The sequence below is a fragment of the Mustelus asterias genome, chromosome 14 (assembly GCF_964213995.1).
Source record: "Mustelus asterias chromosome 14, sMusAst1.hap1.1, whole genome shotgun sequence".
In the NCBI taxonomy this organism is placed as follows: domain Eukaryota; kingdom Metazoa; phylum Chordata; class Chondrichthyes; order Carcharhiniformes; family Triakidae; genus Mustelus; species Mustelus asterias.
Window position 1 is genome coordinate 21,730,802 of NC_135814.1, and position 14,819 is coordinate 21,745,620.

Sequence of the window (14,819 nt, forward strand, 5' to 3'; positions counted from 1 at the left end):
AAATGCATTCTAAATCAAGTCAGACTTGAACCAAAAAGTAAGAAACACACAATTAGCTGGAGAGAAGTTATTACAGACCACTCTCAAATAACAGATCATCTGGTAAAACAAAGAGAGACAGTTTAAAACACTTCCTGCATACACCAACCAACAATGCCCCCACCCCCCCTCCAGATGACGAAACGACAGCCACAATTGTTTGCATTTATGTAGTGCCTTCAATGTAGGAAAATATGCTGCGGGATACTTCAAAAGTAGAAATAAAGGAATATGAATGTTGAACTGGGAAGAGGCAGATTAGAAAGGGGGAGTTGAAAGTTAGGATTGAGAGAGTTTTGACACAAATTTTAAAAATGACAGGGAGGTACAGAAGCAGAGGGCCAAGACCAAGGTGGCTGAGGGCCAATGTCCCCAATGCAGAGTGAGTGGAAGGAAAGATTTGGAATTAGAGATGGGGCGGAAGAAATTGTAGATGTAATGGATGAAGACACCAGTCTATAATCATGAAGGATTCATATGCAAAGTTAAAGATGCTGAATTGAATGCATTGGAAGATGGGCAGTCAGTGTAGATCAGTGACGACGGGAGCAATGAGCAAATAAACTCAGCACGTAAAAAGATACACAACAGAGTTTTGCATGAGTTTACGCAGAGTGGAGGATGATAAGCCAAATTTTAGCAGCTATGACTTGTAGGCTATGCTTTTCGTTTGTGCTGATGATGTCCATTAACTAACTATTCTAGACAGCATGTGCACAACATACACTGTATTCTCCGGGAACCTAAATGTCAGGAAAATAATTTTCCAGATTTAGTTTCAAACTAGTCCACATAATCATTTGAGGGGATGAAATGTAAGTGGGTATATGCATTATGTCATGATGTCAGGCTTGATGTACCAGCAAATCTTCAAGTACATTCGCATGACTGCATGCCCGGCAATGCTCAAATTTAAAATCCTGATCTTCACGTACAAACCCTTTCACTGCCTTCCCCACCATTACTCTGCAACAAGCTGACACGGCTGCCTACCACCACCATCTCGTCCTTGAAAAGTACCATGGGTCATTTTCGATACAAAAGGCATTAGATGAATGCAACTTCCTGAGATAGTATCAATGTACATTATAAAACGTTGTTGGAGAGAGAGAACTTAGTGCTTGCAATCAGCTACCCTCAATAATGTGAAGGTTTGTTAAAATCAATAAGAAGTCCCATTCTATCACCACAGTAATGTAGAAAGGATGGGGAAGATTGCAGGTTGAGAGATTAAACAACTGGCAGGATTCCGACTCAGATGCTCCCAGCAAAATCTCAAATGAGAAACAAAAGACGACAAATCTAAAACATGGGATAAATAAAACCGTACAATAAATAGAGTTAATTTTTTAAAAACTCCTCAAATTATACTCTTAAATGGGAACTCTATGTTTGCAGATATCAGTAACAGCCAGAGGGTAGTCCTCAAAAGGTCCTGGTCACTGCTCGAGTGACAAAGAAGTGTCTTTGGATACCATTCTCAAATAATCTTTGAAAACTGCACGCATGCGTTGGTTAAACATTCAACAATACATTGAAATTTACTTACTCTGACTTCTTCACGTTTCCTCTTTTGAAACGTTCTCTACCCCAGTGCTGGAGCACAGCTCTGGAAGTAGCACACTTTCATGTGCATCAGCCACAATCTACCCTTCATAAGGATGTGTACATGATCTTGGGTACATTTAAAGTAATAGCAAATCCCAATACAACTATCGACTGGCATCTGCATGTATAGTTCTAACAGAGTGGTTAAGAGCAACCCAGGAGGGCACAACCTGTTCACTTTTTCTCTTTCCTATTCAGGAAGTCCACTGCAATCGACATCATCCCACTATCCCTTGCTAAGCCTGAGTATACATAAATTACAGATTAAATTTACTATATTCCTGAATTTTTGTAACTATTGAATCCCATGATTCACTTACCACCAAGCTTTCAAGAAGTGTTTTTAATAAAATGGCAGGTATATTTTTGAAAAGGTTGACCACTCGAAAAAGCCAATTCTACTGAAATGGAACAAACTGAATTAACCCTAACCGTGCTGAGTAGACAGATCACAAAGAGCAAATGAAAAACAGCAAGGCAAGTAACAACATAACTGAGTTGGGGTCCAGTTCCAACTGTGCAAGGTACTGAAAAGAAATCATGAGTAAAAACATTACTAAGATAAAATATAATCAGGAAAGTTATTTGATCACAGTTTACATGTATTATTCCAAAACAATAAGTTAAATTTGTTATTTCCCTGCATGTACCCCTCTCTCCATTTTCCAAGTTGAACCATTTAAAAAGAATACAGAACACATACCTCATGTACAGTACTCCATTCTGGTCAACTTGCCGCTGCCATCCTATAGGAACTTGAATTGCTGGTCCCCCGCCATCTTTTTCACCATCATTCTCATTTCCTCCATTCATTTTTAAGTTTCTGCTTGTGACACCTCAAAGATATCAGAAGTCAGATGATATCTTCGGATTTCATGTCATCATGGCCTCTGAGACGTGACCAGATGGTACAGTGCTTGTTCACTGTACGAAGTATTCAGGAAGATTTCCAGCTCAATGAGGAATCATCTCTTCAAATGCTACCATTTTATACAAAGTCACTGCCTCATAATAATCCACATTCATTTAGTGTTGTGGGATGATTCAGAGTGTTTGGAGCTGTAGAGTAGTGCTACATGGAGAGAACCAGCTGCCTTCTAATCAGGGTGCACATGGTTCACAAAAACCTTTATTCAGTTGTAGGTTTCAAGAAGGATAATATATGTTTTGACATACAGCAGTTTTATTCAGCTTTACAGATTCCTGCGGACTAGTTTTGACTTTACAGGATCAGGGCAATTCTCCTATAATTGAACCCTCAGTAGACCACATCCTTCTCTTTAACATATATTTTCCAGGCACGTCGAAAATACAGATGGTTCTCACGTTCAACAGAACAGCCTCTTTATTTTGCTCCTCACCACTTCCATCGTTTTGAATGATTCAAGCCTTCATAAAAAATCCTGCAAATATACAAGAGTTTCGTTTCGATTAATACTCCGTACAAGATTAACAATTAGTTTATCAAAAAATAGCAATAGACGTGCTATAAGATACTTGTATATATTATAGACTGATATCCAGGCACGAATTCTAATCAAACACTGCATCAACCCAATGCATTATTTAAAACACAAACTTTAACCATTTAGAAAACATTTGAATGAAAGCCAGCTTTTCTTCTTGCTTTAAATAAACTTCAAAAGGGCGATTTTTAAATTCAACAAATAGACTGGTGTCATTAACTAATAACTTGAATCAGTATTTAAATTTCTCCATCTTTATACGCTAAGCCCCATGATTCCATATAAAATAGCATCAGAAGCCAGCACAGAAACTGCGTGGTGTGAAATGTTCTGATGCCTGTTATTTGAAGAATTTCTTCATCAATTCAATTGAGTTTTGTTTAGGATTTAATCATGTTAATATCCCTGTAATACATTATGTATTCAGCTCATTTCACCAACAGATCAAAACAGTCTTTCAACGCTATACGGTAAATGCAAACCTCAGAATTTTTTCAAAAATCTATAGTTTAGGACACTATGGCATAGAATTATTGTAACACAATTCAAGTTAAAAAAAAAACACTCCATGTAAATAGTCGTGGTTGTGAGAAGGGGCACTTATTCAGTTAATCAACTGAAAAAAAACCCCACAGAATATTTAGGATCTGCCTTCACCTTCAAATGCAGTGATAACACTTAAATCACAATGTTCTGGGTTCCAACCCTAGTGCTGACCAAGAGGACATAATCTAGGTTGATGTTTAATAAGCACATAAGAACGAGGAGGAGTAGGCCATCTGGCCCTTCGAGCCTGCTCCGCCATTCAATAAGATGATGGCTGATCTTTTTGTGGACTCAGCTCCACGTACCTGCCTGCCCACCATAACCCTTAATTCCTTGACTGTTCAAAAATTTATCTATCCTTGCCTTAAAAACATTCAATTTCAACGTATTGCAGAGATATGTCGCAACGTGGGAGGTGGTGTCATTTGTAGACGTTCAATCTCATGTTTACCTTTTCCAGTGGACACAAATGGCTGCTTAGCACTATTCATAGAGGCATATACAGGTGAATTCTCTTCCCTCAACCAAGATCACTGGGTTGTTGTTCAGCACAAACTGACTGCCATGCTGGCCTCCATAAACAACAGAAGACTGCACATCAAAGGAAACACTTGCAGAAGCAAAAGAGCCAACACGCAAGTGAGGCAGAGAATTTGCATGTCAAGAAACAATACAGATTTCCAATAAATAACTGAACGGAAACCATGTTCACAAAGACACATTAGTCAGCTTGGTTTTAGAATTAGGGTTACTAAATGTGCATCCTTTTGTCATTGAAATCTCAAGAGACAGAAAATAACCTTATGCAAAGGTTGGCTTCATGAAGCAGATAAGATAAAAGCAAAACAAAAAAAATTCAAAGAAATAATTTCTACCAAACATTTTTTCCAAAGCAATTTCTTTCGGACAGCAAATCAAACGATGCCAACTGCAAGGTCCTGCAATTCGAAAATAAATATTGTATTTGGGGTACTTCACAATAAACACGAAGCTGCAGGGCATGTTTATTCTATAATATTATTAGACCTCACTACTAATATCCAGAATCTAAACATATTGCAAAACAAATTACTTCAAAAAGGTGTTGCAATGACTTTTTTTTCATTCTTTCATGGGATGGGAGCATCGCTGACAAGACAAACATCTGTTGCCTATCCCTAATTGCCCTTGAGAGGAGCTGCCTTCTTTAGCCACTGCAGCCCATCTGGTGTTGGTACAACCACAATGCCGTTAGTTTGAGTTCCTGGATTTTGAGCCAGTGATAGTGAAGGAACACTATTGTTCCAAGTCAGGATGGTGTGGGATTTGGAAAGGAGTTTGCAGGTGGTGGTGTTCTAACGCATCTACTGCTCTTGTCCTTCTAGTTGGTTGAGTTCACAGGTTTGGAAGGTGCTATTGAAGGAGCCTGAGTGAGTTGCTGCGGTGAATCTTATAGGTGGTATGCAATGTTGCACTGTGAGTTGGTGGTGGAGGGAGTGAATGAATGTTGAAGATGGTGGATGGGATGCCAATCAAGCAGACTGCTTTGTTTTGGTAGTGTTGAGTTTCTTGAGGGATGGTCATTGACAACTGAAGATAGTTGGGCTTGAGGAATTCCTGCAGCAATGTTCTGGGGCTGAGATTATTGGCCTCCAGCAACCATACAACAAACTTTCTCTGTGCTAGGTGTAACTCCAACAAGTGGAGAGTTTTCTCTCAATTCCTATTGACTACAATTTTGCTACAACTGGGTCAAATACTACTTTGATGTCAAGGGCAGTCATTCTCAGCTCATGACTTTAGCTCTTTTTTTTCCATCTTTGGGCCAAGGCTGTAATGAGGTCAGAAACAGAATGGCCCAGGCGGAACTCAAACTGACCATCATGAAGCAGATTATTGCTGAGTTTAATAACACTGCTGACAACACCTTCCACTTGGCTGATGATCGAAGGTAGACTGATGGAGTGGTAATTGGCTGGATTGGATTGGTCTTGCTTTTTGTGGATACAAAACACCTGGGCAATTTTCCACATTGTTCAATAAACGGCAGCATTGTAACTCGACTGGACCAACTTAGAGGCACAAGTGCTACTTCAGTACTACTGCCTGAATGTTATCAGGGCCCATAGCCTTAGCTGTAGCTAGTGTCTGCAGCCATTTTTTGATGTCACATGGAGTGAACTGAATTGGCTGAAAACTGATGTCTGTAATACCTAGGGCCTCAGGAGCAGGCAGAGATGGATCATCCATCCGCCACTACTGGCTGAGTATGGTTGCAATTGCTTCAGCCTTGTCTTTTGCTGGGCTCTCCCATCAGTGACACTGGGGATCTTTGTGGAGAGACATCCTCTGATTAGTTAAGTGTCCACCACTTTCATGATTGGATTTAGCATAACTGCAGCTTTGATGCGATATGTTGGTTGTGGGATAGCATGATGTTTGGTTTGCTTATAGTCCTGTGGTATAACTTCACCAGGTTGGAAACTTGTTTTTCAGCATGTCTGGTGGTGCTGTTGGCATGCTCTCCTGCACTCCACTGAACCAGAACTGATTCCCTGGTTTGATGGTAATGGTACAAGGAGGGACATGCTGGCCATGTGATTACAAATGTGATTTTCTTTTACTCATTCAAGTGGTGTGGCTTTGCTGGCTAGGCCTGCATCCATTGCTGTTGGATTCAAAATATCCTGGGACTAAAACACGAATAAAGACTATTAAAACAGAGTGGATTAACTTAGGATAAGAATCACAGACTGCCTTTTACATATATTTTACAGAGGTACTGTCTGTATAGAAACACATACAACCACAGTTGGAGAATTTAAATATGTATTTCTGAAAAGTGTGTTATTGAAAGGCCATACAGCTTGGCTAATAGCACGGAGCTCTAAGGCATCATGGGAAAATAGTCCAGTAAAGTGAACCACATTCTTTATAACAATACATTCACAGAAACATCGCTCTTATCAGCATGGAGTCTAAACAGTACTTATGAATAGAAAATTCATAAGCCAAAGACAAATCGAGCAAACTCAACCAGATAAGATGGCTTGGGACCGTAACAGGTGGCCATGGGAAAGGCAGTCAATAATCACTCATAACCACTGTTCCCATGCTGTCAGAGGCTAACTGTAATTGCCTGAGATATATGACATTTACTAATAATGATTGTCCTGTACTAATGATGATTGGTTCATTTCCGACTGGGATGAGCCAGTGGGCGTGTAAAATGACTTTTGGAAATTGTATAATTATAATATTGCCGATGTGATGTAACTTCAGGGAGGTGTTGGATTGCCCAGCTCTTCTCTCCCAGCGTACGTTGGTCAATAAAGAAACATCTTTCACCAGGATACTGTAGTCGCGAGTCTTTGTATTAGCTAAAGTTAAACTCAATACTTAGCCTCTGAAAAAAAAAACCCCCAACAATCGCCCATCCCCAATTGCTCTGGAGAAGGTGGTGATGAGCTGCCTTCTTAAACTGCTGCAGTCCATGTTGCAATTACTGACCACTGATTTTACAACATCTGATACAAGTAGGTAAAAATATCAACCTGAGTTCAAAAGATTTTCTGTCTTTATCTGAAATTTTAACACTTGCTGTATCTTTGTCCAACATATAGTTGTTATGAAGGCATCTCACCATTAGGGTTTTCTTTACTTTAAAAATGTTGGGGAGAACAATTATTGACTCTTTTGTTGCTGCTGATTTTTCTATTCTTCTGGTATTTAATTCATGGTATTTTCCATTGTGCTGACCTGAAGATTTAATCTGGTTGAATATGGTGAATGAAAGTAACCAGTAATGTTACCTCATTAACTATTCACATCTATTCACTTCACTTCGAAGTAAATGTCCTCAGTAGTGTCACTGGCACTTGCTCTCAAAATAAAAATCAACAGAAAACAGTGTACAATTACTTCAAAATTATTTTCAAGAGAGAAGATCCCTGATGGGAAGAATCCCTCTGATTTTGTTAGGTGTATTTTAGAAAATGCAAATGTTAAATATAAGAACATATCTTTCCCTGTGTCTTGCTCTCAATCCTCATATCATCAAATGTCAAAAAGATGGACAAGTTTCATAGCAATTACCACCTTGAAACAAAACTGATCCAAACCACTACCTCAATTTGATAAAATAAATACAATCATGGGTTTCTTTTTGTTATTTATCACAAAGGTTGAAATTTTTGAGAATCATAGAATCCCTACAATGCAGGAGACGGCCATTTGGTCCATCGAGCCTGCACTGACAACAATCCGACCCAGTTCCTAGCCCCATAACCAGATGTATTTACCCTGCAAATCCTCCTGATGCTAAGGGGCAATTTAACATGGCCAATCCACCTAACCTGCACATCTTTGGACTGTGGGAGGAAACCACAGCACCCAGAGGAAACCCACACAGACACAGAGACCATGCAAACTCCACACAGACAATCAGAGAATTGAACCCGGGTCCCTGGCACTATGAGGCAGCAGTGCTACTCACTATGTCACCGTGCTGCCCACGAAGGTGACAGAAACAAAACAAGACAAATCAACACAGCTCATTCTGTAATAAGATGGAGTTTAGGGATCCTGTGAGCTATTCTCTTGTCTTCTGTGGTTTCATTCTGAGGAATATAGAATCTTTTTTGATCTGGAGAACAGACTGGGGTGTTTTCCAATCTGATGTAGTGTGGAAGTACTTTAAAAAAATACATTGCACTGTATACCAAAGCTATGCTTAACTTGTTAGATTTCTGCAAACTTTTGGGGGAAGTTTTACAGATGTTGTAGAAAATTAATAAGTAGCATTGCTATTGTGCTCTTCATTGCCGTAGGAAAATATTTATCACCAATTGTGATTGCTGAGCAAAAATAAAAGTTAATAGAGTTGAGCAAAAGGGTTGGAAGAAAGACCAAAGGCATATTCAAGAGAGAAGAGTTCTGAGTTATATCTTTAATTGAAGGGAGAGAGCTTTGAGGGCCAGAGAGATCCGGGGTGTGTATCCCACAAAGCAGGAGAATAATATGGTGCACTCTGGCTTAAGATAATAAAATAGGCACATGGATAGCGAAGACCAAGTAACATGATTAACAAAAAATACTTCATTTTGGTCCCTGCAAAAACAAGCTAATCTTTTAGCTATTCAATTTCTAATGTGCCCGAAAGAATGTAAAATCAGCATATTCTAATCATGACCTTGAGGGTAAAGGGGAAGGGATATCATATTGAAATTAAAAATCAGATTGACGGTTAAAAGTAAAAATAAACAGCTCTACTTAAGAAAACACAAAGATGACAGACCTGCACAAGTAAAATAATATTAGAGGAAAAGGGAAAAACATGCTTCCAGAAGAACTAAGTCCTTTGAGACAGAGCAGGCTTGGGGCAGCCTGCTTTTGGTCCATTAATTACCCTATAACTGCAGAATATAGCACTCCAATATATTCTCCTGTCTATTTCAAAAGGCAATATATATACCACACTCCAGAATCCAAGACTAATGATCCAGAGGCACAGGTTCAAACCCCATCATGACAGCTGAGGAATTCAAATTCAGTTAATGAAACAAATCTGGAATAAAAAGCTAGCATCAGTAATGGTGACCAACTGAATTGTTGTAAAAACCCATTATTTTGCTGGGGTATCATTGACCCCATTCTCACGGTGTTGACAAGAACTGGGATTCTCGCTCACGTAGAAATGTTGAGCTTTCACAAAGAAATTAACTTTCCTCATATTACAAACTGACCGCTAATTGCTCGATAATATGGATTTTTTCCATTTCTAAATACACACAAATAAGTTTGGTCACAAATATTAGCCAGTGTGCGCAAAACATTGAAACTGGGCTGCAGGTTGACCAGTGGATGACTCTCAACAAGCCTGCTTTGCAAATCAGCAGCAAAAAAGTTAAAATAACAGAGACACACTTACTTTGCAAACCCGGTTATAGTTTGGACTTATGGTTGCTCCACAGAATACTTAAGTACCTACACAGGTTGACCAGTACCTGGAAATATTTCAATTTATGTTACATATAATGAAGCGACAGAAAGAGAACCAATCTTCCAATTTGAAAAAAAAATTCAACTATTTCAGAAATCTGACATCAGTTCCCTGGAAACTTGCCAGATATCTTATTTAATATTGTACAAGGTAATTTATGTATCTGTCGAGAATGCTTTAAAATAATGGACACAGTTAATGTGTTATTGGAGAAGGGAAAAGAATAAATTCTGAGCAATACACAAACAAACTTTTTTCCCGTGGACAGCAGCACGAGAGAAGGCTGATAGTGCCTGTTGTAAATAAGTCTTTACAATTAAGAAATGTGTTTTGCAGCTGCAACACATATCATCAGAACTACTACTTCAATGCTATATTGATCTTTGTTTGGGAAAAATAACAGAACTGAGCTCATTAAAAACAATTATCTTGCCAGATGGGTTTTGCAATTTTTGAAAAACAAACATCAACTCTTTGTTTTCTCTCCACCATACAAAAATACACTCTTGAAACAACGAGAATCGTTAATTAGGAGGCGCAAAGTTTTGAATTCTGGAGTGTTGGAAGTATAAATACCTTGACCAAGTAAATTCAAAAGTCTCAGCCCATTGTTGTGTGTTAACATGTACTAAACTAAATTAGTACAAGTATTATAAGATACATAATGTCAAATGTGCTCGTTTCTCAATGCAAAAGCTGATGGATCTTTTAAATATTCCTTATTTGACAAAGGGGAAAGACATGCACAGCAATAATCAGTACATTTTAAGTAGCTAGAATCAGATAAGAATGATTTTTGTGGTCCCGTACATGGATAATTGAGGGAAAACTCTCGAAGCAAAAGAACTGCATACAGAAGCTTTGCTTGCTTCGATTGCAGGAATAATACCTGTAACTTAAGGAACTCAGTTTCCACTGACAGGATGACAGCTCTCTCTTGGGTGGTAGATCAGTAAAAAATCAATTTACTCCCAAATTTGAGAAATACCACCCTGAAATTTCCCATTACTTTCTTCCCAAAAATCATGTGCAGAGACGCATGCACATTGAACTTCTAACATCATGATGCACATTGAGGAGCCTTGACAATGTTATTAGACGATAATGAAAAATTATCGATTATGTGTGTCTCATATGGTAGTATGGTGTTACTTTAAACAAACACTTCAGCAGGGCATTATACACTCACTAATACAATAATGATTTTACTGCAAAAAACAGCTGGATAGTGCACTTTGTGACAATGGAAATTTATTTTACTTTTGGGACTGCCAATGAGGCTATAGAAGTTACATTTGTGGGCTGTATAAATAATTGGTGATTCCATAACATTAAAAATATAAGTGAACTTTATGAATGTGAACTTTCATGGTTTTATCCCCCATTTGATTCCCCTTTCCAATTTTTGTGGCTGATAATAAAAAGTGAAAAACAAGACAAAATAAAAAGATATATTGGTACTCCTGTGATTTTGTAGAGTGTTCACTGTGACCTGATCTCAACTAGACATGTTTCTTCAACTTAATGTTCATTGGGGAAATCTAGCAAGGAAAACTGTACGTGTGTGGATCTTCTAGTACTGACCGAAAACATGCTATAAAAGAGGCTCCCAACTTTGGTTATTGATAAAGATCTTCACCACTACCTCATTCCACTGTACTTAGTTGGGCTTTGAGTAAATCTAGTTGTTTCTTTAACCATCTCAGACATTAATCTTTTTCCCTTCTCGACTTTCACCCTTCTTAAAGTACAAATCTAATGTTTCATGATGATCAGTACAGGTTTCAGTACAGCTCAGTACTGTGGTGATTGAGACACTTCTCACCCTGGTTCTCAAGATCATGTTGACATGCAGATACCAAATTGCCATACTGTGTAGTGTGATCAAGCTGGCATAGTAGATGAGAGCATAATCTGCAATGAAGAACTGGAGAATAAAGGTCTCTCAGGTGAGTATTAAATTGCTTGCAAATCAGATGATCCAAACCAATAATTCATCTGATTGTGTTGACAAAGATTTGTTGCACTTGCTGCAAATAACTTAAAAACCAATCTCATCTCAAAAAATAAATATATTCCACTACTTCACTTCACGCTCAAAATGAGGTGAAGTCTCACAACTGCCACAGTCAATTATTTTCAAGTTTTATAATGTCCTTATAATGCCTTTCCTGCAGGAATAATGTTATGAGTGGACACTAAACAGATAATCTCCTAATCATTTCTAACCAGGGCAGCACGGTGGCAAGCACTGCTGCCTCACAGCACTAGGGATTCGGATTCAATTCCCGGCTTGGGTCACTGTCTGTGTGGAGTCTGCACGTTTTCCCCATCTCTGCATGGGTTTCCTCTGGGTGCTCTGGTTTCCTTACACAATCCAAAAAACCTGCTGGTTAGGTGCACTGGCCATGCTAAATTTTCCCTCAGTGTACCCGAGCAGGTGCCGGAGTGTGGCGACTAGGGGATTTTCACAGTAACTTCACTGCAATATTAATGTAAGCCTACTTGTGACGAATAAATAAACTTTATTTACATTATGAATTGAGTTTGGAAGCTAAAGGCAAACAGCTCAAACATGCATTGATGCCATAAATGAAGCTAATCGAATCTTAGGGTGCAACTTGGGAGCTAGCAAATAAATTGGAGGACATGTAGAATGACAGGTGTAATTTTATGCAGGCAAACAGTGCTGCTGATGGGATGTAAAACTTGCACAAATGACGCAACTGAGACACATCTGAGAAATACGCTTGACGCCCAACATATCCAATCAATGCACAAAGATCTGGTGAAGAGGATGAGTCAGCCTAGATTTAGAAGCATTAGACTATATTTTACTAATCCAGTGGAATAATTTGAGGATTATCTCTCTCAGTTTTTCCTCCAATTTTCATATATAGTCCAGTGTTCATAATACTTCAAATTGTATTTCCTCACTGCGTGGGATTTATTCTGTACATTGAGTGAGGCAAATTATCAAATTGGGAGGGGTAAGAGATAAATCATTTTTAAGTGGGACTCAAGTCTGCCACAGAACAACGATTTATTCTATAGTTGCATTATTCGTATATTTTGTGAATCATATGACGCACATACTGCTCTGCTCAGCCAGTAAACTGCTTGAAGACAAACATCAGTGAATCATAGGTATCTTACAGAAGCGGTAAGAAATCTGACACACTTCTCAATTTATTAATCCTCTCCTGACTGTCACACTACAAAAACAAACCAAATCAGAAGGCCAGACTTCTACATTTTTCAGCAAAGCTACTGGCTAATCAGAAAACAGAATTCAATTAACATTTTAATTTCATCCAGCACTCTGCTATCTCACACTTTTCTCCCAGGACCAATGAGTCAATTCCTGCTCAATCACAGTATCCCAAAACCCAAGAATCCGTGCAGGTCCTCTGAACGAGGAGGTTTAATTAGAGTCATAAAGTCATAGAGGTTTACAGCATGGAAACAGGCCCTGCGGCCCAACTTGTCCATGCCGCCCTTTTTTTTAAACCCCTAAACTAATCCCAATTGCCCGCATTTGGCCCATATCCCTCTATACCCATCTTACTCATGTAACTATCTAAATGCTTTTTAAAAGACAAAAGTGTACCTGCCTCTATTACTACCTCTGGCAGTTTGTTCCAGACACTGACCACCCTGTGTGTGAAGAAATTGCCCCTCTGGACACTTTTGTATTTCTCCCCTCTCACCTTAAACCTATGCCCTCTAGTTTTAGACTCCCCTACCTTTGGGAAAAGATATTGACTATCTAGCTGATCTGTGCCCCTCATTATTTTATAGGCCTCTATAAGATCACCCCTCAGCCTCCTATGCTCCAGAGAAAAAAGTCCCAGTCTATCCAGTCTCTCCTTATAACTCAAACCATCAAGTCTCGGCAGCATCCTAGTAAATCTTTTCTGCACTCTTTCTAATTTAATAATATCTTTTCTATAATTGGGCGATCAGAACTGCACACAGTATTCCAAGTGTGGCCTTACCAATGTCTTATACAACTTTAACAAGACGTCCCAACTCCTGTATTCAATGTTCTGACCGATGAAACCAAGCATGCCGAATGTCTTCTTCACCACTCTGTCCACCTGTGACTCCACTTTCAAGGAGGTATGAACGTGTACCCCTAGATCTCTTTGTTCTGTAACTCTCACCAACGCCCTACCATTAACTGAGTAAGTCCTGCCCTGGTTCAATCTACCAAAATGCATCACCTCGCATTTGTCTAAATTAAACTCCATCTGCCATTCATCAGCCCACTGACCCAATTGATCAAGATCCCGCTGCAATTGGAGATAACTTTCTTCACTGTCCACTATGCCACCGATCTTGGGGTCATCTGCAAACTTACTAACCATGCCTCCTATATTCTCATCCAAATCATTAATATAAATGACAAATAAATGGACCCAGCACTGATCCCTGAGGCACACCGCTGGTCACAGGCCTCCAGTTTGAAAAACAACCCTCTACAACCACTTCTGTCAAGAAGCCAATTTTGTATCCATTTAGATACCCCACTCTGGATCCCGTGAGATTTAACCTTATGCAACAACCTACCATGCGGTGCCTTGTCAAAGGCCTTGCTAAAGTCCATGTAGACAACATCAACTGCACTGCCCTCATCTACCTTCTTGGTTACCCCTTCAAAAAACTCAATCAAATTTGTGAGACATGGTTTTCCTCTCACAAAGCCGTGCTGACTGTCCCTAATCAGTCCTTGCATCTCTAAATGCCTGTAGATCCTGTCTCTCAAACTACCTTCCAACAACTTACCCACCACAGATGTGAGGCTCACTGGCCTGTAGTTCCCAGGCTTTTCCCTGCAGCCCTTTTTAAACAAAGGCCCAACATTTGCCACTCTCCAATCTTCAGGCACCTCACCCGTGACAATCGATGATTCAAATATCTCGGCTAGGGGACCCGCAATTTCCTTCCGAGCCTCCCACTGGAATACACTTCATCAGGTCCCAGGGATTTATCTACCTTGATGCGCTTTAAGACTTCCAGCACCTCCTTCTCTGTAATATGTACACTCCTCAAGACATCACTATTTATTTCCCCAAGTTCCTTAACATCCATGCTTTTCTCCATAGTAAATACTGATGAGAAATATTGATTTGGGATCTCACCCATCTCTTGTGGATCCGCACATAGATGACCTTGTT

The 14,819-nt window shown here is 39.3% G+C and overlaps 1 protein-coding gene across 7 annotated transcripts in view; it reads right to left on the reverse strand.

Moving 5' to 3' along the window:
* Window positions 1-14,819, reverse strand: part of mbd5 (methyl-CpG binding domain protein 5) — a 215,736-nt gene that overhangs the window by 102,622 nt on the left and 98,295 nt on the right. For all 7 annotated transcript variants that reach the window (XR_013499496.1, XM_078227995.1, XM_078227996.1 and 4 more), the window contains exon 2: window positions 2,351-3,050. Coding sequence is in view for 6 of the 7 variants with exons in the window: in XM_078227995.1 (XP_078084121.1) it covers window positions 2,351-2,460 (110 nt within the window). In the remaining variant the exon portion in view is untranslated. The remainder of the gene's footprint in view (window positions 1-2,350; window positions 3,051-14,819) is intronic.